Below are 27,848 nucleotides of genomic sequence, written 5' to 3' on the forward strand. Positions count from 1 at the left end.
ATTACCCCATATAAACTCTTCGATGCTTAAATAATAATGTAAATTATTAGAATTGAAGTTACAATTACATTCACGTAGGATTTTAATATGAAAATGTTTTTCTCGAACATGATATGGACCCCAGCTAGATTTGATTTGATTATGGGTTTTATTTTCATATTTTCTTGGCCTAACCATAGGGAATTCATGAACTGTAATTTCTGCATCGGCTACAAATATGCGTCAATTTTCTCTTTCTCTAAAAATAGGTCAACTCGAAAGTTTGAAGCAGTTAGAAACAATTTTGAAACTGAAATAAACTACTGTGATATAAATAATAATATGAATAATGTAAATTTAATCAATCTAACTATTAAATTATAATTATATAATATGCTTACTCCGTCTCCAGTTGTGCGATCAGTTGGAAGCTTGAGTGATAATTGTCTTTGTTTAAGCTAGGAGACAAACGTTGAGAAAAAAAGAGATTGTAACAATCATGTATTCCTTGTAACTTCATTACGTGAATGATGAATTTCTATTTTTAGAATAAGTTTGTTTTTTTTTTTCTCAAGTGGCATAATTGTGTATCGCTCAAGCGATACCACACATCTTGAGTGAAGAGATTTGTGTTCCATTTAGAGACATGTTAAGGACAGTAGAGATATCCAAATTTCACTAAGTAACTAAATTATATATATTAAGACTAGTGGTAAGAAATTCATGGATAGTTTATTTTACATTTGGAACACATACGTGGCCTCGTATTATGATGACATACCTTCTAACCATGATCAAACACATTAGAAATAATTTTTGACCTTGTATTTTGGGTCAAATAGTCTAAGATTTATTTGGGTTTTATATTACGAACCAAGTAGTGTAGGATTTAATTTGAGCCTTGTATTTTGGACCAAATAGTAGAAGGTTTTTGGACCAATTGGGCCAACAAAAGATCAAGACCCAATGTTGAGCTTGTGGTCAAAGTTTTAACCTAGCTTAGTGGACAAGAGTGTGTGGATGTCTCATGTACGAGTGACCATGTGTCATGCTCACATTGAAGAGAATTTCTCATAGTTAGTGGTCACATGTCACTCTAGCAATGGAGAGGATTAGTGGTCATATGTCCTCCTCCTATTGGAGAAGACTTTTGCCTTTGTCTCCAAGTTAGGTTAAGGTAGTGTTTTTCCTTCTACATTTTGGAGACATCTTAATCTATAAATAGATGTGTATTCTCACTTTGAGATTAGTAATGAAATGATGTCAAATTGTTGAGTCATTTCTATTAGTCTCTAAAGTCAAGACTAGAGCATCCCATGTGATCTTCTCTAGCCATCTTTCTCTAAAGTTGACCTAAATTCTCTTGAGAACCACCAAACACCCATCACCATCTAAACACCATAGGCTGATAGCCTCTTCCCCATATCCACCAATTTTCGTATCCTTTTACCTTCATCACCATCACCATAGCTTCTTTTCTTTCTTTGGCCTAACCTGTTTTGAGGAGGTGACTAATATTAGACCTTTCAAATTTACTCACTTATCAAGTTGAAGTTTATGTAATTAAAATGCTTAAAATAAATTAAATGTTAGTTTTTGATAAAATATATATTTAATACAAGTGACATAAGTTGAATTGCCTATTGCATAATTTATTTGATACTTATGTGTTAATCTATAATTAAAGTAACCAATTAGATGATAAAATGTATTTTTGAAAATAGTCATAGATGATAAAATGTATTTTTGAAAATAGTCATATGCATGTGACTTATGATTGCGTTTGATACATAAGTAGAATTGTAAGTTAAAAGTTAAAGTTAAAAGAGTTCAGTAAACTTATTAGATATAGATATTTATATCCTTTGATATATATATATATATATATATATATATATATATATATATATATATATATATATATATATTATTAAATTTGATTCATATGTTTGAAATCTAAGTTAATTTTGATTTAATACAAATCTTTTACAATATCATATATATGGAAAGATCTCCGAGTGAGTTTTGAAAATATAATTCTTATCACAACTCGGACTGTAATTGTTGAGCGTGATAGCTTAAGATGATATATTGTTGAGCTTGTAATGATATGTCATCGAACTTATCACAACTTAGAGTAGTATGTTATTAAGTGTACTAGCAGAGTCCGCTCGGCATAGATCGAGCGCCCAACCATTCAGTAAATGGACGCTCGCCCATGATGTCAATGAGGACGAACGTCTAGCCATTCAAGAGCTGGACGTCCGTCCAAAATGGGACGCCCACCCAAGATGACTTCAGGGCGAGCGTCCAGTCATTCAAGAGCTGGACGTCCGCCCAAAATGGGACGTCCGCCCAAGATGACCTTCAGGAAGCCGAACGTCTTCCCAAAGATGGGACGTTCGCCCAAGGACTAGACGCCCGCCCAAGAACTGGACGTCCGCTCAAGATAGGACGTCCGCCTAAGATGGTGAGCGTCCAGCCATTCATGATGGCGGGCGTCCAGCCGTTCATGAAACGAACGACCGCCTAAGAGCGTCCGTCCAGTGTGACAAGTAGAACCAGGCGGACGCCCACCCAGGGTAACATCCCTGACCGACCACCATTCCCAATCGACCCGCACTTTGCTGATTACACGGTTAAATACTAATGACATATTAAAGTCCTTAATAACGATTAAGGCATTATTGGGCCGTTTCCGGGCCCCCAAAAGGTAAAAGCCCATTACGATCAGTATAAATAAAGGTCTCAGGTATGATTTCTGGACAGATTGCTTAGAACGCAACACATGCATGCATTATATAACGCTCTGTCATATTACTGACTTGAGCGTCGGAGTGCCTTTAGCAGGTACCCGGCCCCTCCCCAAACCGGGAGTGTGGAGCAGCACTTGGAGTAGGAGGATGTCCGCCCAAGTTGGAGTGTGGATCAGCGCCAGAAGGAGGACGTCCGCCCGATTTGGAGTGTGGAGCAGCAACCTCTCGATCCGCATCAGCGGAGAAAGCGTTCGCCAGCTGGTACTGTTCGTGTTCGACCGTCCGGTCTTCAACAGCGTTCGTCCGTCATTGTACCGTCCGCCCGGTCCGCATCAGCTGGAGAGAAAGCGTCCGTAGCCGCAAGCGTTCGTCTGCCCTTCGTCAGGACAACGTTCGTATGTTTTAACAGAAATGATGTATTGTCGAGCTCGTTACTATTAGGATGCTCACACATCACAAACTTCATTATCATCTTCATTTTCTATGGTCATTTGACTATCTAAATTTTTTTCCTAGCAACCAAAACAAAACCCAATACTATGCATCACAAAGACTAGCTTCACCCATCCATTCACGCATACAAGTACACAAAAAAAAGCTAACGTCAAACTATAACAGAAAAACAAGGTCAGCAAGGTCGGCGAGCTTAACGAGCTCAACAAGCTCGATGGGGCTAAGGCAAGCTTAGCTAGCCGAGGAGAGCTTGACAAGATCAGTGAGTTCAACAAACTTTGTGGGCCAAGGCGAAGTCGTTGAGCTTAGTGGGGTCGAGACGATTTCGTTGAGGTTGGTTGGGTCAGTGAGGCTGAGCGAGGTCTTTGTTTAATTTTTGTTCTTTGTGTGATTTGATTCAAACATGTATTATAATTTTTATTTATATATAACAAAAAAGATTTTTTATTAGAATGTAAAATACAGGAGTAAAGAGACATTTAAAATACTTCTAAATTTGATTATCGGATTTTGTTTTTGTAATTTTTTAAAAATATTTTTAAACTTTAAACTTTGTTTCATTAACAAATTTAATTTAATAAATGTTTCCATCTCATAAAATTTTGTTTGATACTTTAATTTGAAATGTATGTAATTATAATTTCTTTCAATATATTTGATATTGAAAAAATAAGAACAAAATATTTTGATATTGAATATTTGATAATATTATATTTTATTGACAAAAACTCTTAATTATTTTATAAAAATTCATTAATTGATATTGAAATATTAAAAGAATAGGTACAATTAGCATGAGTACAAGTGTATATCCCTTATCTGATAGGGATATGAATGAGACAAAAAATTTATACTTAACTCAAGTCGGTTTTGTCTATTTCATGCCAACTTCACTCAAAATATTATGATTTCTTAACTTATAATATTTGTGCTTCTTAGTTACATTATTGTAATAAATATTCCTCACTTAAAAAAAAGAAAAGTAGGAATATGGTTTGAACAACTCAGGTTTACAAATCGCTAATTCAAAAGTTAAGTATTATCTACTTCTACTCATAAGCTTTGATAAATGGTTAAAACAAAGATACCGTTCAAAATATGTTAAGAGAATAAATCAGAAAACTTTATAATAAATTTAAGAATCACATAAGTTTCTTAAACACTTACACGAACCACAGTTTCCTTGTACACGGGAAAGAAAAACATGCATTATTAGATTGTTATGCTTTACTTGGAAAAAGAAGGCACTACAGAATATACCCATAAAATAAGAGGAACCTGAAAACCTGACGTTATCTGAGTGATTTTGAAACTTTTGATGTATATTCCTAAATATTGGAATTCTAAAAAAAAAATGTATTTACAAAAAATTTTACTATGCTTAAATCAACAAGAGAGTTGAAATCTTGTAAACGAGAAAGAATGAGTATTAAAGTAAGATTGTATTCTTTGGTGAATAACATATATATATATATATATATATATATATATATATATATATATATATATATATATATTTATAGAATTTGTTAACCTTTGACGTATATTATATAAAGAGTAGTGTGATATTAAATAATATCAGTAAAATAACACCTACTTCAAATAGATATAATATAAGAATACAAACTTATGTGAACTCTGAATATATTTTTGTATAGAAAAAAGAATGAAGAAAAATGTGAATTTTTTTTTCTTATGAAAGAAAATGAAAAAAAAGGTGTGAGAAAAAAATGTGAAAAAGAGAAACATATATTCATTTATCTGAACAGAGTGAAAAAAATGTTATTTTAAAAATTATAAATAAAATAAAGTAATTATATCATTAAAAAGTTACTTTCCTATTTTGAGTGAAATAATTTTAAAAAGTATCAGCTTCATATTTATAGAGGAAAATATGTAAGACTAAATGAAAGTAATGTATTTTTTTTTCTCTTTGTTACTTTTTTCATACTAAACAAAATAAATGAGTTCTTTTGCAAAACACAATAATTTTTTTAAATTATAATGAATATTTATATAATTTCCTTTTCTACTATTTCATCTGTCTCTACTTCCACATCCTATATATGTATGAAAAAGAATATTTAAATATTAAAAGATAGTAATTAAAAATATAATTGATGTATGACGTTGACTTTGGAAAAATGAGAAATAAATTTATTAGATTTTGTGCCCTAATATTTATTGAACTCTGAAGTTCATTGGCTCAATATTACAGCAGAATTCCCTGTCAAAGTTACGATAGTGTTGTTAGTTGTTTAACTTGTGTCATTACTATTCATAAAGGAAAAAAGGACAAAAAGTAAATAATAGTTTTATTAGTATATTGGAGACATACATCATGGTAGTACAAATAAAATCGAATTCTTCAAAGAAAACAAAAGTCAGAAGACATTAATGTGAACATTGAAGACAAAGTCATGGCTAGGCACATTGTTGTTGGACCACACATCTAACATGGTTCAACAAACTTTAAAGCACATATATCCCTTCAAAAAAAGGGTCATAACTATACCCATGTGGTGGGTGATATCCATGAAATGCAAAAATATTCATAGGCTCATGACTTCTTACCTATATATCTTTTAGATAGGTAATAGGTAAAGTCAAATGTATTCAAATAATACCTTCTAGTTAAAAAAAAATTAACACTTTTGACTTTTCAAATATTTATTATGATTTCAGTTTTTAAAACAAGCTATAATAAATCCTTGTTACATTTTTTTTATTTCAATAACTAAAAATATGTAATGCGGTGCTTGAAGACTCAATTCGTACCATTGAAACTGAATTGATTAATTTCATATGTTTATCATATGGAATGAATATAATTTATACGTTAGTGTAGAAAAATATTTTTTTTCCAGGTTAAAAAAAATGGTTTTCTTTTATACCGGTTATGGAATTGGTATAGAAATAGTAGTGTAAGAAGTATTGACTTTTTATTCTAGTTCCAAAATTGGTATAGAAAATGTCATTTTTTATACGAATGTCTTCCTCTCTCACCGACCAAAATCAACACAACCACATTTAAATCATCGTTTGTCACTACAACCACGAGCCTCGAACAACAATAAATCAACATTCACCACACAATCACCAGAGCTTCTCGACGCAATCACTATCACACATCTTCATCACAATGCAGATCTAACTTCTAAGATGCAAAATCACATGTAGCTGCAAATCATGTTTATCTTCATTGCAGTTCTGAGACCACGAGCAACCATGAACATCATCGCGTGCGTCACCTGAAAAAGAAAAACCAGACCAAAAAAGTTTTAAATTCAAAAATATTCATCGACAACGAGGGCGAACGATGGTTAGGCATAGTAGGTCTGGTTTAGGGGAAAGCGAAAAGAGTCAACGAACTCAACCAACGACTATCCTAGCTTCTTCATCCTTTGCATATTCTCCAACAACCCCACATTGCCTTTCCACTCGTTCGTGATCTTTTCATGCAACCCAATCAAGGGTTGGGCCAAGTGCGTCCCTATCTCATTCCTTTCCTAGCATGGAACCGTTGCCACAAAAGCCCGCATAACGAACATCAACATGGTTGCACTAATCTTAACAAGTCTACACTACGAGGGACTACTATATTTGACATCATCACGTGGATCTACTTCGATGCCGACCAGTTTCACGTCGTCATCCACGATAGTGCCCATACTCAATCCTTGTCGTTTGAGCTGGAGTTGTTTCCAGGGTACACACGTTGAGGGTTTTGTCAAGCGACAACTTGGCGATTTAGAAGGGGTTGCCACTTATGAGTACGACAACTTTGAATCGGCCTCTTCCAGAGGAGCTTGTCTAGGAGGTAGTAGAGCAAGGAGATGTCTACAAGGGATTAATTGAAAACCACTTCTATACCAGTTATAATTAAAACTCATATAAAAAGTTTTGTTGTTTATTACAAAAATGTCATTAAATCAACTTTTTTACTGGTTATAATTAAAATCGATATAGAAGTTTTTCTTATTTATTATAAAAATGTCATTGCGTCTAATTTTTTATGAGTTGTAACTACAATAAATATAAAAAAGTTTTATTCTTTATTACAAAAATATCACCGAATCTATATATGTTATAAATTATAACTCATATAAAAAGTATTATCTTATTTACAATTATCCTACCACGTATAATCAATATAATAATCATTGTTTTTCACTACTAATACAACTAGAACTAATTTTTTTTTCAATATTATACGAGCAAAGATATTTATGATATAAAAGAAACCTATTTTGAATCGGAAAACTTAGTTTTCTCAATTACTAGTGGGAAAAAAGTTCATCAGTATAGTATGTATATATATATATATATATATATATATATATATATATATATATATATATATATATATATATATATATATATATATATATATATAAATAAATAAATAAAACATTAACTCAAAATTTAAATGAAGGGAAAGAGTATTTCATTTTGGGTCCAAATTGACATGCAAACTATAATTTGTTTTGTGGTAATTGTTTTTTGTTATTCATTTTTATAAACAAAACCTTCATTTTTTAATAATATCCTAATTAATTCTTAAAATTTTTCAATCTTCTATAAATAATATTTTCTGAAAATAATTACATTAAATGTTAATGTTTTATTAAAAATATATATATTTTTATTTTTAATCCTAAATTGTATTATGTTTTAATGTTTTTAACTATTATATTATCAATGACTTAAATAATGTTATAATTATTTTAAAAGTATATCAATGGCACTTTTAATTGATTGATTGTGAAAATTTGTAGTTATAAATTAATGAATACTATAAAATCTTTATATTAAATTATATATAATTTTGTTAATCCTATAATCTTAGAATTTTGCTTTGATTCACTTGTATAAAATAAAAATATAGAAAATCATTCTGTAGCGCTATAAATATTCTAGATTTGTAAAATGAATTGCAACACAAAAAAAAAATATAAAACATGAATCATTGAAAAAAATATTGATGAATTATAGATATTTAATATAAATTATTTAATTGGAAGATGCTGGAAAAAATAGTTATAAAAAAATTAGTAAAAGTTAAGGATTAACTATAGTTAACTTAAAATGTTATGTCCTTTTTAAAAATAGCAAAATTTGAGGGTAAGTTTTATAAAGGATATGAAATTTAAATATTAATTGAGATAAAATTAAAAGTTAGAGTATCTATATGAAAAAAAGAGTAAAGTTTGAAGAAGGTTAAATAGTCATTTCTTGAATACTAATTAATTAAATACCAATTTAAACACTAATTCATTCAATAGTTAAACTTTGGTAACCAATAACCAATTTATAAATTAATTATAATTTTTTATTTATAATAAAGATAATTTTAGATAGCAATAAATTTTAATTTATAAATTAGAATCTAAATTAATGATTATAATAATTAGTTATGTTTTTTTTATCTCTAAGATCTAGGCTTTTTCTTGTAGTAAAAATTTTAAAAAATAAAGTAAATTACATATTAATACACCTGTTATTTTAATTTACCTTTTATAAAAGTAGGTTATACATCTTCTTGTATTAGAATAGTCTTTTTACCTGGAGTGATCTATATTTGGACATGTCTAAAAATTGGAGAGCATGATTTATAATGGTTTTTATCATTTGCCACAGAAAGGAAACACATAATAATAAGATAAGAAGGCAGATGAATTATTTATGAAACAACTCACTCTAACTGTAATCACATGCTAATTTCAGTGCTATTTCTTGTCATCATAACTACAAGATTCCCTTGTGTGACTCTTCTTTTTAAGACACAATTTAAAACTTGCTCCATGAAGAAAAAAATATCAAATAGGGGATGTGATGAAAAAAGTTGACAAGAGTTTGGAATATAAAAAATGAGACAAAAGAAAAAAGTGTTTGTTAATTTATATGAAATAAATTATATATCATTTATAAAACATATATTTACTTTTTATTATATATTTATGATTTTTAAATTAGATTTAATATTCAATAAGTATTCAATATATATAGTTTTTCAGTATAAATTATTTATATAATATAATTTAGATAGATTGATTGACTGTTTAGTGGTAAAATCAAATAAAAAAGTATGAGATTTAATATTTCTCAATTAGTTCCCAAACTCAAAAATAGATAAATATAATTTTTTTAATTCAAATATGTTAATTTTTTTTTACGTTTGAACTAAATAGCTTAAACACTACCTAAGACATAGTTTGTCATGATTTTTTTTTTAAAATTATTGAGTTAAAATGATCACATTAATTTATTTTTAATTTTAAAAATTAAAATATATTAAAATTTTAAATAAGAACGAATTTCAATTTAATATTTAAATTTAATAATTACAAACATATTTAACTCTAATTATTATTATCTTTTTATTAATGGATGTAATAGAATGTAGGAAAGATAATTGATAAAAAGATATTAAAAATAAAATAAAGTAAAAAGAAAATAAAGAATTAAAAGTTTAGAAAGACAAAATTTAAAACAAATAAAGAATAAATTATTTTAAATTTATTTATAAATATTTTGTTTCCTATTTATTCTAAAATCATATCTCTTTACCATATATCACATTCCTAGTATTGATGATTTAAGAGTTGACTTTTTTCCTCCCTTTGATGTGGTTGCAGATTTGTTTGGTTTGAATGAAGAGGCATGCATATCCTCACAAAATTAAAGTAATGCTTTAATCCTATGATAACCATCCATGAAGAGCAGTAGTGTGGACCTTTTGCCTTAAATGATTTAAATTAATAATAATAATAAAAACAATAATAATGATATAATAATCATAATATTAATAATGGAGTGCTAAAGCATACCAGGTCATTAAATTCTTCAATCTACTATCATTTATCTATATAGGAGTGGGTAACTTACTAGGTATTCTGGATGGTTTCAGAAGATCAAATTTATGTTTATTCTTGAGAGAATTTATCCCACTTTTTTTTTTTTTTAACTATTGGTACATATTCTTCTTCTTCTTCTTTTTTACGTGTATATCAAACTTCTATTGTATAAGTTAAGAATAATGATAAATAAATCATTTAATAAATGATTTTTGTAGAATAATTTAAAAAAAAAGTTACTTTTATATGTTATAAAAAAATATTAATATAATTTTTTGGAGATAAGTTAAGAAAGCATAACTAACTTTTTTTTAGTAAAAAGTAAAAACATTGATTAATTTATAACTTTTTAGAGATTAAAACTTCAATAAACATTAAAAAAACTTTATTTGTTCGTAGCATGCTGTAATAACATATTGAATGTATTACCCATATTTTGAGTTTTCTTTGACGTTTAAGAGGAATGATTCAAAAGTGTTGAGATTACTTTGATTATTCCTTTTTAATCTCTTTAATTATATTTATGCAACTAACTTCTTTAATTTTTTTGTGAATTATCACATTGCAATTAACTTTGTTTCCTATTTAGTAGTTAGTATCCCATTCTTAAAGTGTGTAATGAATATTGACTATGTATAATTTTTAATATTTCAATTAATATTGTTTTATATGCTTTTATGTTAATCTGTGTGACTTAAATTTTTTCATTTAAGTTTATTTGTATTAGAAGATATTTTAAAAACTGGAATTATGATTGATGAATCAAGAGATGTGATATTAAAAATAATATTTGATATCTTGATATTTATTGTTATATTTATTCTTTAGGGAAATCATATATATATATATATATATATATATATATATATATATATATATATATATATATATATATATATATATATATTAAACTACAAATATAAAGAAATTTTACAAAAGTTGTTGAGTTATAATTCTTTATGTTATCGTTAACTACTTTATATATTTGCAAGTTCTTAAGAAAAAGTTATAAAAAGTTGTTCACCTTTTACTTATTGTAATGCTATAAATGTAGTTATTCATCAGTATTTAATTCAAAGTGCATAGTACTCAATGTGATAACAAAACCAAAATACCTATTTTTTCTATGATCAGAAGCACAATTTTTTTTATTTTACAAGTCAATTTAACGAAGTTAAACTAAAACAAAAATTTTAAGATGAAATTAAATTTTTATTTATTTTAAATTTAATTATGTATATTTTTAGTTTTGTAAATTTCACATTAAAATACTCAGATTTTGCACATAATATTAAAAACTATTTATCAACTAATGATATAACTAACATAAAGTATATAAAACAGAACAAATTCTTTGAAAGGCATCTAAATAGGCATTATCAACACAAACATCTATTCTGTCAAAATCAAACACCAGCATCACACTTTGCTAATTTATTACTAGATCGACCCAGCATAATTCAGTTGCTCCTTTCGTGTTTTCTTTTAACTAACTGACACAAAAATAAAACTATAACTCTATAATTGTAATTAAATTTAGGTCAAAACAAAATTTTCGATTTCTCATTTATATTTTAAGTTTCGGTTTAGAATCTCCTTAATTCTTTATAGTTTCTTCATGAAATAAAATTGATAATATATTTTTTTATTATAAAATTCGCCAAATTATAGATAAGAGATTTTCATTAATGTAAGAAAATTGGCTTCAAGAAAGACAATAGTTTTACAGAAAGGTGTTCACTCTACCATATGAAAGCAGAGTTTATAATGCAGGTCTTTGAGAATAGTAAGAGTCGAAATTTTCATCCTGCAAAATGCAACTCTGCATTAAAGTGGAATCACATCAGTGATCAGATTTCATCAATGAGGTGGGGTGGTACAGTGGAATTGGTAATGGAGTCATTTCATTGAATCTCACAATATATATCCGCGTCCATTTAATGCACCTAACCAACACTCCCAACTGTAAAAGTTATATACTCTACACTGTAGCCATAGACCATGCTACTATCTTTATTTTTCTACTATATATACTCATACTCATATCACACCTTCCACATTCAATTACTCACACATGCTATCTTCCATAGCTACCTAGTTTCACTCTTTCCACTTCCTCACAAGTCAAATCCACCGTTTCTTGCTCAATGGCAGCCTTAGATCTCACAACTACAACCATCTTGGCACTGCTTGTGGTTCTTGGCTTTTGCACTGGAGTTCATGCTGCACCACAAGTGCCATGCTACTTCATTTTTGGTGATTCCTTGGTTGATAATGGGAACAACAACGAGCTTCAATCTTTGGCTAGGGCTGATTACCTACCTTATGGGATTGACTTCCCTGGTGGACCTTCTGGGAGGTTTTCCAATGGGAAAACCACTGTTGATGGAATTGGTGAGCTTCCTCTTTCTTAATTATCTGCATGGAAAGCATTTTAGTTGACATGCATCCTTGTCTTAAGATTCACTTGCATGCACTCGTAATCAACATCATTGTCAAAGTCTTAGTTAGATAGAGTCAAGGACAGCAAAATGGTCCCAAGATCTGATGTTTTTTCTTCACTTTTCTTTAACCTAGCTATCAGTTAAGTGTGTAACTAAAAACACTCTTAATATATGCATGTGCTTGCATAATGATCTATTGGATGCCAAACTGTCTTATGCTAAAATCAGACAACAAATTTAATGTACACCTACACCGCCTAATATATTTTCTCTAGAACGAGAGGGTATAGTTAAGAAGCATTGATTTTTTGACCGGTGAAATAAAAAAAATGGATTAAGGTGCAGATGGCAGTGAGGGAAGCAGACAATTAAGCGTTGCTTTTTGGCACTACACTGAGTTAGTTTACCCCTCATAAGTTTTGTTAGTGAGACTTAAATTCTATGCACATGGATCTGTTTGTCCGTATTCAATGTGCAATTGAATAGACGTGTAGAGGTAGAACTTTAGAAACACTAATAAAGGAAAATATTTACTGTTAGATTCTTAAAACAGATATACTGATCTGGTAAAAACAAACAAGAACAAGAGCACAGTAGATCCGGCACATGAAATTGATTATGGTAAATATATAGAAAAGTTTCACTCTAATTTGACATTCTGTTGAAATTTAACAGCCGAACTCTTGGGATTCGATGATTTGATACCTTCATATGCTGAAGTTAGTGGCGATGATATACTTAAAGGAGTGAATTATGCATCTGCTGCTGCTGGAATTAGAGAGGAAACTGGACAGCAACTGGTACCCATACATTAACTTCAAGCAAGATCACTTTTTTTAACCTCTTTGGTATTTATCTTCTGAAGTTGTTCATATGTTTTGTAGGGAGCGCGCATTAGTTTTAGTGGGCAGGTGCAAAATTATCAAAGCACAGTGAACCAAGTGGTATCTTTACTAGGAAATGAGGACTCAGCTGCAAATTACTTGAGCAAGTGCATATATTCAATTGGGTTGGGTAGCAATGATTATCTAAACAACTATTTCATGCCTCAATTCTATTCAAGCAGCAGGGAGTACACACCAGATCAGTTTGCAGATGCTCTTATTAATGCATATACTGATCAACTAAAAGTTAGTCTCTAACTCTCTTTGTCATCTTTTCCTCTTCAATTTGTCTATTATAACATGAATTGCATAAAAAAAACTTGGGGTTTCACAAATTTAAATATTGACTGTTTTTTGTTTGTCATGCAGACTTTGTACAACTATGGTGCAAGAAAAATGGTACTGTTTGGAATAGGCCAAATAGGTTGCAGCCCAAATGAGTTGGCCAGAAACAGCCCAGATGGTAAAACATGCGTTGACAGAATCAATGTTGCAAACCAAATGTTCAACAACAAATTGAAAGGTCTCACTGACCAATTCAACAGCCAGATGCCTGATGCAAGAGTCATCTACATAAATTCTTATGGTATCTTTCAAGATATTATAAGCAACCCTGCAGCCTTTGGTAATTGTTTTCTAACCAAACCATTTTACATTCATGATTTTACACTTTTTAGAGCACCGAGTAATATTAACATGAATCAAACTTCAGGTTTCAGTGTCATCAATGCTGGATGTTGTGGGGTAGGAAGGAACAATGGTCAAATTACATGTCTGCCAATGCAAACTCCATGCCCAAACAGAAGAGAATACTTGTTTTGGGATGCTTTTCATCCTACTGAGGCTGGAAATCTAATTGTAGCTCAAAGAGCCTACAATGCTCAATCTGCATCAGATGCTTACCCTATGGATATCCAACACTTAGCTCAGATCTGATCTCTAAGATGAACATGGTCTAGTGGGGTAGTGGCCATAAGCTGTGCTACAACCACATCTAATGTTCTTGGAATGTGTTATTTATTTCTTTTGAGTCATAAGAGTCTTGAGTTTTCTCTCATCTTTTTCTTACATATTCATATATGCTAAGTGTTCACGTGGATTCATAAGTACATGTGTAATTGTGACCAAGCTTTAGAAGATTGCTTATTTAATTACATTGAATAATCTGTTGTAGGTTATGAGTTTTCTCTCATCTTTTTCTTACATATTCATATATGCTAAGTGTTCACGTGGATTCATAAGTACATGTGTAATTGTGACCAAGCTTTAGAAGATTGCTTATTTAATTACATTGAATAATCTGTTGTAGCTTATGAGTTTTCTCTCATCTTTTTCTTACATATTCATATATGCTAAGTGTTCATGTGGATTCGTAAGTACATGTGTAATTGTGACCAAGCTTTAGAAGATTGCTTATTTAATTACATTGAATAATCTGTTGTAGCTTATGGATACACATTGTGAAAGTTTCTCTGTGAATGATTCAGAGATATAGTTCACAAGAGTCTTACTGTTGAAATGACATTCATGGCATTAAGAAAAGAGAAAATGGTTTCTAATCAGTGTATGTTATACAAAAAATTTAAAAGTATAAAATTAAAATCGCAAAGTGTTCTAATTAATTTAAGAATATTAGATTTGAATTTGAAATAATTAATAAAAACGACACATGTTACTTTTCTTAAATAAAGTGCTTTAATGTTCATTTAAAAAGTACTTTAATAATAAAAGATCAAAATTGTCACTTTCGCTTCGATGACAATTTGATAAGAGACAAAAAATAATGAAAGTGACATTCTCACATAAGCGAGAAGCCACTTGCTTAAACAAGAAAGGGTCTTGTTTGGGTGAGATTTTCTCTTATTCGTGTGAAAATATAAGGATTTCACCCTACCTAAACATTCAACAACAAATTTCCAACATTTAAACAATTCAAAAACTTCATACATTATACAAATCATATCTAGGTCTCAGATTCCCTATATAGCTAACTTTTAAACGAGGAGAAAAGGGAAAAATATATGAGATGTTGAAGAGGAAAATAGAGAAAATGGGAAAGTTTAGAACGTGAGAGCAGTGTGGACGTACTGAATTTATATTTTCCTAAAAAAGGAAAGATGTTTTATATGTGTTCACTTCTCTTTATGATAATAAAAAATAATAAAATTATTATTATTATTTTAATTATAATTAAAATGAAATATAAAATTTTTATAATTTTTTTGTAAATAGATTTTATTTATTTTGTAAGTAACTTTTCAATTAAAAATGGTTAAATTTAAATAAAGGATAGCTTAAAAGATATATTAATATTATTGTTGTTATTGATTTGATATTGTGTCTATAATAATTCAAATGCTTCGAATAGATATGTTCTTCTCACAAATTTTATCTTTTATGATTTGCTTGTGTGTATTAATTAGCTTAATTATGAATTATTAGTATAATTTCTTACATCATTAATTGAAAACTATCTTAAGCATATGACTCCCCCAATGAGCTGGTATGAGGCAAACTTTATCAGTTTTTATTGATGTTTGTCGCCATGTTATAGCTGTTGAGTAGTTTAAATTGCAACTGTAATAACGGTCATGTAGCTTTGACCAAGTCCATTCTTCCTTCTACATATATACCTATCTGTACCATTCTCATTTTTTAGTTTTTTCTAATACATTACAGTTTCTTCACTTTCAATTTCATACGCTCATTCACTCTACCATAACTCAGTTCTCACACACACTACTATTTGCTGTAACTGACTAACAGTGGTATTCAGAGCATTCGTTTCGATTCGGGACATTCGCAGAATCTTTGGTGACGATCAAAGAGTGGTGCGATGGCAAACATGGTTCACAGCAATCTTCCAGTCTTCGATGGAAAAGACTATGATGACTGGTGCGTTAAGATGGAGGCGATTCTAGGGTATCAAGAGGTTGATGAAATCGTGAAACAGGGAGTTAAAGAATTGAAAGAAGATGATACAGCAGCAGCGAAGAAACTTCAGAAGGAAGAACGTCGTCTGGATTGCAAAGCCAGAATGCTTCTTCATCAATGCGTTTCTCCAACCATTTTTCAAAAGATCTCTAAAGCGTCTACTGCCAAGGAAGCCTGGGATATTCTCCAAGAAGGTTATGGGAATACGGGAAAAGTAAAAAAGGTGCGACTACAAGCGTTACAGCGTCAATATGAACTTCTGGGCATGGGGACGGAAGAAACTGTGATTGAATACATGGGCAGAATCCAGAATCTCATCAATGATATGAGGGCCTGCGGAAAAATTGTTAAGGATAGAAAATTAATTGAAAAAGTCTTGCGTACTCTAACCCCGCAGTATGATCACATTGTAATCACCATTGAAGAGTGTAAAGACCTCGATTCGCTGAAAATAGAAGAATTACAGAATTCGCTTGTCGCACATGAACAGAGACTGCTTGAAAGAAAGAATGCTGAGAAAGCAGCTGCGATACAAGCAACGGAGCAAGCTCTTCAAGCAAGAACGAAACAAAACTACAAGAACCGAGGCAGAGGCCGAGGAAGATCGAGAGGTAGAGGTGGACGAAATGGAGGAAGAAATACGACATACTCAGATCAGAATGATGAAGAAAACGAAGAAGATGGAGGTAACAGAGGTGGTAGATGTTCGAGAGGCAGAGGCAGGAAAGGCACAGATAAACGGAACATACAGTGTTACGTTTGCAAGAAGTATGGTCACTATTCCTATGATTGCTGGCACAACGAATCTGCTACGAAGGGCAAAAGTGATGATACTGCAAATCTGGCACAAGATGCACATGACTGTGAATCAGAATTAGTGGTATTAATGGGTGTTGCAAGTGAAATTAGAAAAATGGACAAAGATTTGATGTCAAAGGACATGTGCTGGAAGAATGTGGATTACACGTTACCTATGGACAACACGACACGTTTAACAGACAGTGGAGAAATAAAGGCCAGCTGTTATCAATCAGGTGAGAGACAACATGCAGATGCAAAAATAAAAGAAAGATGCGTTATGTTGACAAACTACAACCAAGAACATGTGGAGAATGATCAGAGTTGGTATCTTGACACGGGATGCTCTAATCATATGACTGGAAGAAGAGATTGGCTGGTTGAATTAGACTCAAGTAAGAAAAGCAAGATAAGGTTTGCAGATGACAGCATGGTAATGACAGAAGGAGTGGGAAAAGTCTTGCTCACATGCAAGAATGGAGAGACTGCCTATATGGATGAAGTGCTATTCGTTCCCAGTATGAAGAGCAATTTATTGAGCCTTGGACAGCTTCTTGAGAAAGGTTACTCCATGATCATGCGTGACAATTCAATAGAAGTGTTTGATAAAAAAGATCGCCTAATAATCAAGGCTCCAATTGCTAAGAACAGAACCTTCAAGGTCAATCTAAATGCTTCTACCATACAATGCTTATCATCTATGAGTATTGAAGATGAAAGTTGGAAATGGCATTACAGACTAGGGCACTTAAACTTTCGAAGTTTAAGCCTGTTAAAAAGCAAAGATTTAGTAAAAGGAATTCCTCTGATTACTGTTCCAGAGAAACTATGTGAAGAATGCATTCTGGGCAAACAAACCAGGTCAAGGTTCGGGAAATCTGCTCCAAAACGTGCCAAACAGCCGCTTGAAATCGTGCATGCAGATGTTTGTGGTCCATTCGAGACAACTACATATGGAGGTAATAAATATTTTCTCCTTTTTGTTGATGAATGGACAAGAAAATTATGGGTATATTTGTTAAAAGAAAAAAAGGAAGTTTACTCATATTTTGTTAAATTCTGTGCATTTGTTGAGCGACAATCTGCCCTACAAGTCAAGATACTTCGGACTGATGGCGGTGGAGAATTCAACTCAGGCGAGATGAACAGGTTTTGTGAAGGAAAGGGAATTAATCATGAAGTCACAGCACCCTACACTCCACAGCACAATGGTTTAGCCGAAAGGAGAAACAGAACTCTAGTTGAGATGACAAGATGCTTGCTGAAAGGAAAGAATCTACCACACAATCTCTGGGGAGAAGCTGTTGTTACAGCAGCCTACTTGTTGAATAGATGCCCAACCACGGCTTTGATAGACACTACTCCTGAAGAGGCATGGACTGGAGTCAAGCCATCAATTAAACATCTGAGGATATTTGGATCAATCTGTCATAAGCACATTCCAGATGAGAAGAGAAGAAAATTAGAAGACAAGAGTGAAGCTTTAATACTGGTTGGATATCACAGCACAGGTGCCTACAGGATGTACAACCCGAGGAAAAAGGTGATTGTAATCAGTAGAGATGTTATTGTTGATGAATCAGCAATCTATGATTGGCAGGAATTGGAATCAACTCCAAGTTCTAACAGAATAGTTCCCAGTTGGTTAGAAGATAGGAGACTTGAGGCTGGTGATCAGATGGCTACAAATGAAGGAGTTGACAACATTAGGAAATCACAACGTACCAGATTTCCTTCCACAAGACTAATGAATCATGAGGTCTATACTGATAGAGAGATTACAGAAACAGGTGAGATTTATCATGATGCCTTTCTTGTTGATACAGAGATACTTTCTTGGGAACAAGCTATCAGAGAAGAAAAATGGAAGGAAGCTATGGTAGAAGAATTAAAGGCAATTGAGAAGAATGGCACATGGACGATGACAGAACTGCCTAGACACAAGCATCCGATAGAAGTCAAATGGGTATTCAAAACTAAACTAAAACCAGATGGAAGTATATCCAAGCTAAAAGCGAGATTAGTTGCAAAAGGCTTTCTCCAAAAGCCTGGAGTGGATTTTACAGACGTATTTGCACCAGTAGCAAGGTTAGAGACCGTAAGGCTTGTTGTTGCCATAGCAAATGCAAAAGGCTGGGAAATCAGTCAGATGGACGTAAAGTCAGCTTTCTTAAATGGCCCGTTGGAAGAAGAAGTATATGTGACACAGCCTCCTGGATTTGTCAAAAAGGGTGAAGAAGCTAAAGTGTTCAAACTCAACAAGGCGTTGTACGGGCTAAGACAAGCACCACGAGCCTGGAACACACACATTAATTCCTGGCTGATAAAGAATGGATTCAAGAAATGCAGGGTTGAGTTTGGAGTCTACTCAAAACAGGTTAGTAACAATGGCATTGTATTAATCTGTTTGTATGTAGATGATCTATTAATAACAGGTAATAATGAAGAAGAAATCAATGAGTTCAAAGCAAGGATGAAAGAAGACTTTGAGATGACTGATCTCGGAAATCTAGGTTATTTTCTTGGGCTGGAATTCTCACGTGTAGATGGTGGAATCCTGGTGCATCAAAAGAAGTATGTAAGTGATATTTTGAAACGGTTTGGCATGGAGAATTGCAACAGCACATGTACACCCATAATGGCCAACACAAAACTATCACTGCAAGCAGAGGATGAAAGAGTTGACGCAACCTTGTATAAGCAGATCGTGGGCTCACTCAGGTATGTATGCAACAGTAGACCTGATATTTCTTACGGTGTTGGATTGATTAGCAGGTATATGGGAGATCCGAGACAATCACATCTGAGTGCTGCCAAACACATATTAAGATACCTAAAGGGAACAGCAGATTATGGTCTATTTTATCCAAAGAAACACAGTGAAATGAATGAAGTTCTGGAAGCATGGAGTGATTCTGATTGGTCTGGAGATCAGCTTGACAGAAAAAGCACTTTCGGATATGTACTCAAGTTCATGGAGGCTACATTTAGTTGGTGCTCGAAGAAGCAGAACATTGTTGCACTGTCTTCATGCGAGGCCGAATATGTGGCTGCTTCAGAAACTGCATGTCAGTGTGCTTGGATTGAAGCGATGCTTGATGAACTGATGATCAACTATTGCAAACCAGTGAAGCTCATGGTTGACAACAAATCTTCAATCAGCCTTGCCAGAAATCCTGTGGCACATGGACGCAGCAAACACATAGAAACACGGTATCACTACTTGAGAGAGCAAGTTGATAAGAAGAAACTTGATCTCCTACATTGTCCAACTGAGGATCAAGCTGCTGATATTTTTACCAAAGCACTTCGCCAAAACAGATTTCAGAAATTGAGAGAACACCTTGGAATTAGATCTTTCAACAGTTTCACTTTAGGAGGGGTGTGTTGAGTAGTTTAAATTGCAACTGTAATAACGGTCATGTAGCTTTGACCAAGTCCATTCTTCCTTCTACATATATACCTATCTGTACCATTCTCATTTTTTAGTTTTTTCTAATACATTACAGTTTCTTCACTTTCAATTTCATACGCTCATTCACTCTACCATAACTCAGTTCTCACACACACTACTATTTGCTGTAACTAACTAACAATAGCTTTCCTTCATCAGTTTTTATATTTTCTAGATGCATATGCTATCAAATCCATTTCACTTTTGCTGTCAAAATTTAGTTCACGATGCTTGGTTCATATATTCATATTTTATTTCTTTTTCTTGGTTTCTGATTATAGATCATACCATGTAATGTCCCCACTTGATTCAATGATTTTCAATAAACTAATTGACTTTAGATTTTTTTTAAACTATAGACCAAGAATCATGTTTCTTTTGTCTTCAAAACCCATTTTCACTATCTCACAACTCATATGATGATTTTTAGTTTCAATGTTTGTTTTTACTAATTTTTGTTGTTTTTGATAATCCTTGACATGTTCCAATCCTTAGATTTTAGTTTAGAACTCAATTTCTACATTTTTTCAAAAGTTAGGTAATGTAGTTATTTTTCTCGCTTATTGTTTTCGAGTTTGCTTTCACTTTTGATTTTGCATTTATGTGATTCTAGTATTATCTATGTATGCATATCAAAAAGATTTTTAGTATACTCACTAGTGTAAAATAGGCTTTTTATAGCTAGTGTTTATACCGGTTCAAATTTATCAGGTATAAAAAATAATGTAATGGCACTATCGTAAATAAGATAAATTCTTTTACACCGATTGTACTAAAAATGGGTATAAAAAATACTTCTACACCGGTTTGAATAAAAGTAGGTATAAAAGTTCATTTTTTATACCGACTACAACTTTAAACCGGTATGAAATATTTAATATTCTGCCCGCGTTTTCCCTCTTCACTTCCTCTCCCCGCGTCTTCACTTTCACGCTGCACTTCTTCTCCTTTGCTTCTAAATCGCCAAATCAATCGTGAAAACCCTCATCCTACTGGACTGCGACTTCTCTCTTTTGCTATATTTGGGAGGTTAGGGTTCCACGACTCATCTAGAAGCGATTGATGCTGAAATTGCGGCCATTCTCGATGAGGCTCGAACATCATACGCCACCCACAACCGAAAGCTCATGTCACTCCTCCGAGCCAAATCCTCTTCTTCGGCCTTCTTTTCCGCCTTCTCCAGAACCCTAACTCCTCCCATTGATTTCCAGAGGCGCCTTGCCTCTGTTGAACGCGTCGTCTCCTTCGTCTATGCCCTTGCTGCCTCCGCCTCCGACGAGTTCCTCGATTGCTTCCTCAAGTTCCTCCTAGCTGCCGCTACGACATCCAACAAAACAGCCAGATTCCGAGCGTGCCAGATCGTCTTCGAGGTAACTGATTCTCACAATTTCCAAGCACTATTTAATTGAGTTTTCTGAACATTACTGAATTTTATATATATCAGTCACTGAAGGGATAGTTTTATGAAGTCTGATACTGAGGTGAAAAATGCTTACAATTTCAAGATTTATGATTGCACGGAAGATTGTTAAAATTAGAGCTAATATCTCGGATTTGTTGAATTTTAGGTAATATTGCGGCTTCTAGATGACGCAGAAGTGAGCAATGAGATATGGGAATAGGTGATTGAGTGGATGATGGTGAGGGTACGAGACAAGATCCCTGTGGTGCGTAGTTTTCCCCTCATGCCATTAGCTAATGAGTGTGCCAAATGCCATGGACTAAAAATTGGGAAGGCAGTTGATGATGATGATGATGTGGGGAACTACTTTGTGCTTGCAATGGTGTTTCCTGCTAGTAAGGTTTGTCCTGTTACTATTTTTTTTTTCATAAAATTGTTTCTTATGAGCTATATTTATAGGAGACCCTCTTTTATATCTAAGTGTCTGTATGTATTTATATTTATAATAACTATGCGGCATCTATCCTTACCAAACTTCTATATTTTTTTACATTTACATAGGTTTCGAAGGATGGAGTACGCCTGTCTTCAAACCTTTATTTTCTACGGAAACATAGGAAACATATCCTACTTCATATATCACAAATCGAACTGCAGCATAGATTCTACGGAAAATCAATACCATTTGGGGGAAACAGGAAGGTTGCATACGCAAATGCTACCACACTGGGGTATTTGAGCTCCACACAGGCATTAGCCGATTATGCCACTCTCATCATTGATTTGAAGAAGAATTTGTCAGCAACTGATTCTCTCGTTGTGGTGTTTGGAGGATCCTATGGAGGAAGTATAAACCTATCTCTCATGAGTCATCATCGCTGTTTGAGTCCCCCAAATCGAGATGAATCTAAAATCTAAATGGGTATTGTTTTGTAGTGTTGGCAGCTTGGTTCAGGATGAAGTATCCACACGTTGCAATTGGAGCTCTGGCATCCTCTGCTCCCATTCTCCAATTCATGGATTTGGTTTCACCAGATATCTTCAACAGCATCATCTCGCAAGATTTCAGAGTTTGATTCTCTTAATAATCTGCAAGTAATACACACGTGCATGTGTAATAGTACCACTATTTGAATGAAATTTTTCGTTTCATGTGTTACCACAGAGCGAGAGTGAGAATTGTTACAAAGTGTTAAAAGGGTCATGGAAACTAATAGAGCACACGGCCAACAAACCCGGGGGACTGGAACTGTTACAGAAATCATTCAGAATTTGCAAGTGAGAGCATGATTAATGGAAAACGATTTAGTTCAATGATGAATTAATTTAGTTGATTATATAATTAATAAATATATATATGTTTTTCAGAAGCAATGATTTTGGGGCAGGTTCTCTGGAAGGATGGCTTAGGACGACGTGGGTTTATACAGCTATGACAGATTATCCCACACCATCCAATTTCCCCAATCCCTTGCCAGCATATCCCATAAAAAAGGTACCATTTACATTCTTTTAATGCTTTTTTTAAGGAAATTGTTTCTACTTTTCAGTGATTCACTTCTATCTGTTTTATTACATTTATCAGATGAGTATGCGGTATCAATCCCACAATCTCAGGCATTTGTTTCCTAGAATACGCAGTGCTTGTTTCCAAATTTATCCAATTAATGTATATATGTATATCATATGTATGTAATGAGACTATAAATTATTTTCTTCTAAACTTGAGAAAACTTTCTTATCTTGAATGGTAGTAAGCTGGGTTGAAAATAGGATCAGTAAAACCATATGGATTTTAGTTTTACCAGCTTCCCTATATTTCAAGCTCTCATTGTACTGTCTATGTTCATATTTTCATTTTATTTCTGCTGACATATTTTCTAATGCTAAAAAATGGAATTTATTTCTGACTTGCTAGAAAGTTCTGTTTAATCTTGTTGAAAGGATGTTCTAATTAGCTTATATCATTGTTCCTAGATGACAATTGATGAGGTGAAGCGCACTGCACAACAACAAATGAACAGAGCATTAAAGGATCATGCCAGGTTATATTCTCTGTCTTGCTCTATTATGTATGTGAGCCACAGGTAAGAAACTGTTCTATCACTCATTTATTGGTGCTGATTGGATCCTCTTAGAACTAACGATGTACAAATATTCATTCACTATTATAATTAGTACTTTTAACTACCTAAAATACTTTTTTTTCTGGGGTAAATAAGTTCCACATTTAGTGTTAATTTCTTTATGATTCTTTTGTACTATTCATGCACATAAAAATATTAAACAAGATATTTTCTGGTGACAGGATCAAATCAAGGTAGCAATAATTTGACTTTGAGAGGGTGGCCACTCACTGTGAGTAATTCTGTTTAATTTGTTTTTTTTATGTGAATTAATATTACCTATCCTAGTGAAGGCCATATTATGTCCTGTTGAATGTGATATCATATTTTGACAATTATTTTCTATTAAAATCACATGATTATAAATTTATGTCCCTGAATTTGACCGACTTGATTTTTGTACCATACAAAGAGTAGTAAATAGGTTCCTAACATGATTATTTGAATGCACCTTCAGGTTTAAAAAAAACAAATTGGTAACTTATTATTAAGCCATTAATATTATAATTAAGATATTAAGCCATTAATATTATAATTTGACTCAAAGTATTCATTGTGTAGATATTTGATTATACATTTCCAATGGAGCAACATGTCATAAAGGATGCTCGGGAGCATTGGACTGCATTTTTTTAACCATTTGTAAATTATTAGATGTTTCAATATTACATTTTGAATTTACGAACTATTTTATGTGTAACTATATTAAGTAACTATGTTAGGTAAATATATTTAGGAACTTTGATAGGTAAATATTACATTTTGATGTGTTAGTAATTGAAATAATATTGATTATTTTACTCGTTATTGATTATTTAAACTGTATTTTGGGATTGAATTTTATGCAGGTTTGAATATGGATAGTAGTATATACAAATCAAATATTTTTAAAAAAACGTCACTTTTTACACTGGTTAAATCTATATCAGATATAAAAAGTCTTCTTTTTTCACACCGGTTATAGTACTAGCAGGTATAAAAGTGAGATTTTTATACCTATTATAGCATCAGCAGGTATAAAAAAAACTTTTTTTCTCTGGTATAAATATCAGACTTTTATACCTATTATAAACAGAATAGGCATAAAAGTAAAACTTTCTACACCGGTTCTAGAGTAGGTATAAAAAATTGAAAACTTTCTATATCCCCTGCTTCTATACCTACCCAAAAATAGGTATAAAAAGCCTTTTTTAAGAGGTATAAAAAACCTTTTTTGCACTAGTGACTGGATCATTGTTGAATTGTCAATTAATCCATTTCACGCATTTTATAGATTTTGACCCGTGTAGATTTTAGGTTTTCTAGAATAACTTAAATTAAGTTTTCATTCTTCATTAGTCCTTTCATAAATTGTCTGTTTTAGCCTTTCATTAGCATCATATTAGATGTTCTTAGATGATGGGATCATGAATTCATCCACTTATAGCAGACCCAGAATTGCAAACCAAATTATATAAACTATTTAGTTTGTTTTGCCATCAAATTTGCTTTATTGGATAGTTCTAAGCACTTATATTGTATATTTCAGTGTATTGAAACTTGTTCATAACATTTATTATAATGTATGAAATACAATGCAAATTTTGATAATTTTAGTCATTCTTAGAAGTTAGTATGCACTCATTTAGATACAAATTTACATTTTTTGAATTTATGCATATCTAGAACATTTTTATAGCACTCTTTTCAAGATCTCACTTATAATTTATAAAACATTTATTAATTTAAAGAGATACAAGTTTGATACTATCCTTAAATAATAAATAAAAAAAACTTTATATACTATTACAAACAGAATTAAACATTCGGAAACAAAAAATTTCAATTCCGAACACTAAAAAATTGGATAAAAACTTGCATAGATCATCTTGCCCAAAACGTGAGTGGAGTGTGTCCTCACTACATTGTAGGACTTCTACTTCCAAAAAGTACCTCAACTTGCCTAGATCACTCATATCAAATTTATTTTTCATTATTGACTCCTTAGAGTGATCCATAATTTTTTCATAATTTCTAGTAAAACAAGGTCATCCACATATAAACTAACAGTCAAAGACTTACCCCTTTCTTCACTTTTAAGGAAGAAAGCATGTTCAAAGTCACACTTCTCAAAACCCTCTTTGAGAAAATACCCTTCTATTATGGTATACCACGTCCTTGGAGCTTGTTTAAGCTCATAGAATTCTTTCTTGAGTTTGTAAACTTTCTCCTCCTCCATATCTTCACAAAACCAGGTAGCTGCTTTACAAACATAGTCTCCCTTAACTTTCAATGCAAAAACACATTTTTCACATCAAGTTGGTACAAGGGCCAATTCTTTTAAACTGTAAGTGCTATGATGTTCTAGATGGTATCCTATTTGCCATCGGTGCATAAACTTCATTGTAATCAATACCAAACCTTTGTGTGTACCCTTTGGCTACCTGTGCTTTGTATGTGTCCATCTCACCTTTCTCATTTAGTTTCGTTTTGAAGACCCATTTCATCCCAATCTTCTTCATTTCTGCAGGTAGACTTGTGAGCTCCCATGTTTGATTCCTTTATATTACATCAATCTCTTCCTTCACTGTGATTCTCTATTTGGAATGCCTCACAACTTCATCAAAATCAATTGGATTTTCATTATCCACAAGCACTGCCAAATTTCTTATTTAAACTTTGAGCTCTGAAAAAGCATCTCCACATATGTAATCTCCACTTCGCATCCAAGCAGGAGGTAATCTATTACATTCTTGATTCAAAACACTTTCTTGTTAATCCACTAGAGTAGGTGAGAGGGTACTGTTTAAGCTCGAACTTGCAACTATAGTTGAATTGTTCTCTTCCTCGAGAATTAACCCATCTTCTTCTTGTGCAACTTGCTCATGTTCTTAACCAAGCACGTTGAGTTTACCATCTTTAGCACTCTTTTCCCAATCCCAGCTTGATTCTTCTTCAAAAATCATGTCCTTGTTGATTATTATTTTCTTAGTGATAGGATTATTCATGTGATATGCTTTCGATTCTTCACTTATACCAAAGAATACATACTTCTCACTTTTATCATCAAGTTTGATTCTTTTAGCATCCAGAACATGGACGTGTCCAATGCAAACAAAGATCTTGAAGTAATCAACTTTTGGCTTAATTCCACTCTGGTATGACTCTTTGAACCGCGACAATAGGACTCCTATTTAGTACATGTGTTGACCAATTGGATGTTTCTGGCCAGAAATTTTTTGGAATGCCTTTATCTGATAGTATGCTTCTTATCAAGTTCAAAATTGTTATATTTCTTCGTTCTATAACCCTATTTTGTCAGGGTGTATATGCCGTAGTGATTTGTTGTTTGATTCCGTTCTTTGTACAAAACACATTGAACTCTTGTGAAGTAAATTCTCCACCCTGATTAGTTCGCAATAGCACATTGGTAAACCAGTTTCATTCTCCACAACTTTCTTGAAACTCTTGAACATGACAAATGTTTCTGACTTTTCCTTAAAAAATAAATCCACATCTTGCAACTGAAATCGTCAATAAAACTAAGAAGGTACCTTTTTGCATTATTAGAGATAGGGGCAATTGGGCCACATAAGTCTGCATATACCAATTCAAGATGTTGAGAAGCTCTCCAACTACTTTTCTTTGACATTGACACTCTACTTTGCTTTCCCACTAGACAATCAGTGCATACCTATGTAGAAGGCTGAAATTGCAGCAAACCTTTCACCATATTTCCATATTCTAGTATTCTTAGACCTTTGTAACTCAAATGGCCATAC

At 32.3% G+C, this 27,848-nt stretch overlaps 2 protein-coding genes across 2 annotated transcripts; both read left to right on the top strand.

The window, feature by feature from the left end:
* The first annotated feature begins 12,099 nt into the window (after positions 1 to 12,099).
* On the top strand, positions 12,100 to 14,614 carry LOC148205601 (GDSL esterase/lipase At1g29670-like). The gene is made up of 5 exons (XM_088103591.1): positions 12,100 to 12,439; positions 13,165 to 13,289; positions 13,374 to 13,619; positions 13,743 to 13,998; positions 14,086 to 14,614. Exons 1-5 carry the CDS (start codon positions 12,193 to 12,195, stop codon positions 14,307 to 14,309), a joined length of 1,098 nt encoding a protein of 365 aa, XP_087959717.1. The 5' UTR covers positions 12,100 to 12,192; the 3' UTR covers positions 14,310 to 14,614.
* Positions 14,615 to 22,193: 7,579 nt separating this feature from the next.
* On the top strand, positions 22,194 to 24,951 carry LOC148205602 (uncharacterized). The gene is made up of 7 exons (XM_088104892.1): positions 22,194 to 22,361; positions 22,523 to 22,808; positions 22,898 to 23,031; positions 23,127 to 23,239; positions 23,330 to 23,456; positions 23,939 to 24,048; positions 24,936 to 24,951. The coding sequence occupies exons 1-7, from the start codon at positions 22,194 to 22,196 to the stop codon at positions 24,949 to 24,951; spliced, it is 954 nt and encodes a 317-aa protein (XP_087961018.1).
* Positions 24,952 to 27,848: the final 2,897 nt, after the last annotated feature.

Source organism: Vigna umbellata, chromosome 1 (genome assembly GCF_029865625.1).
Source record: "Vigna umbellata cultivar VRB3 chromosome 1, Vumbellata_1.0, whole genome shotgun sequence".
NCBI classification, from domain to species: Eukaryota; Viridiplantae; Streptophyta; class Magnoliopsida; order Fabales; family Fabaceae; genus Vigna; species Vigna umbellata.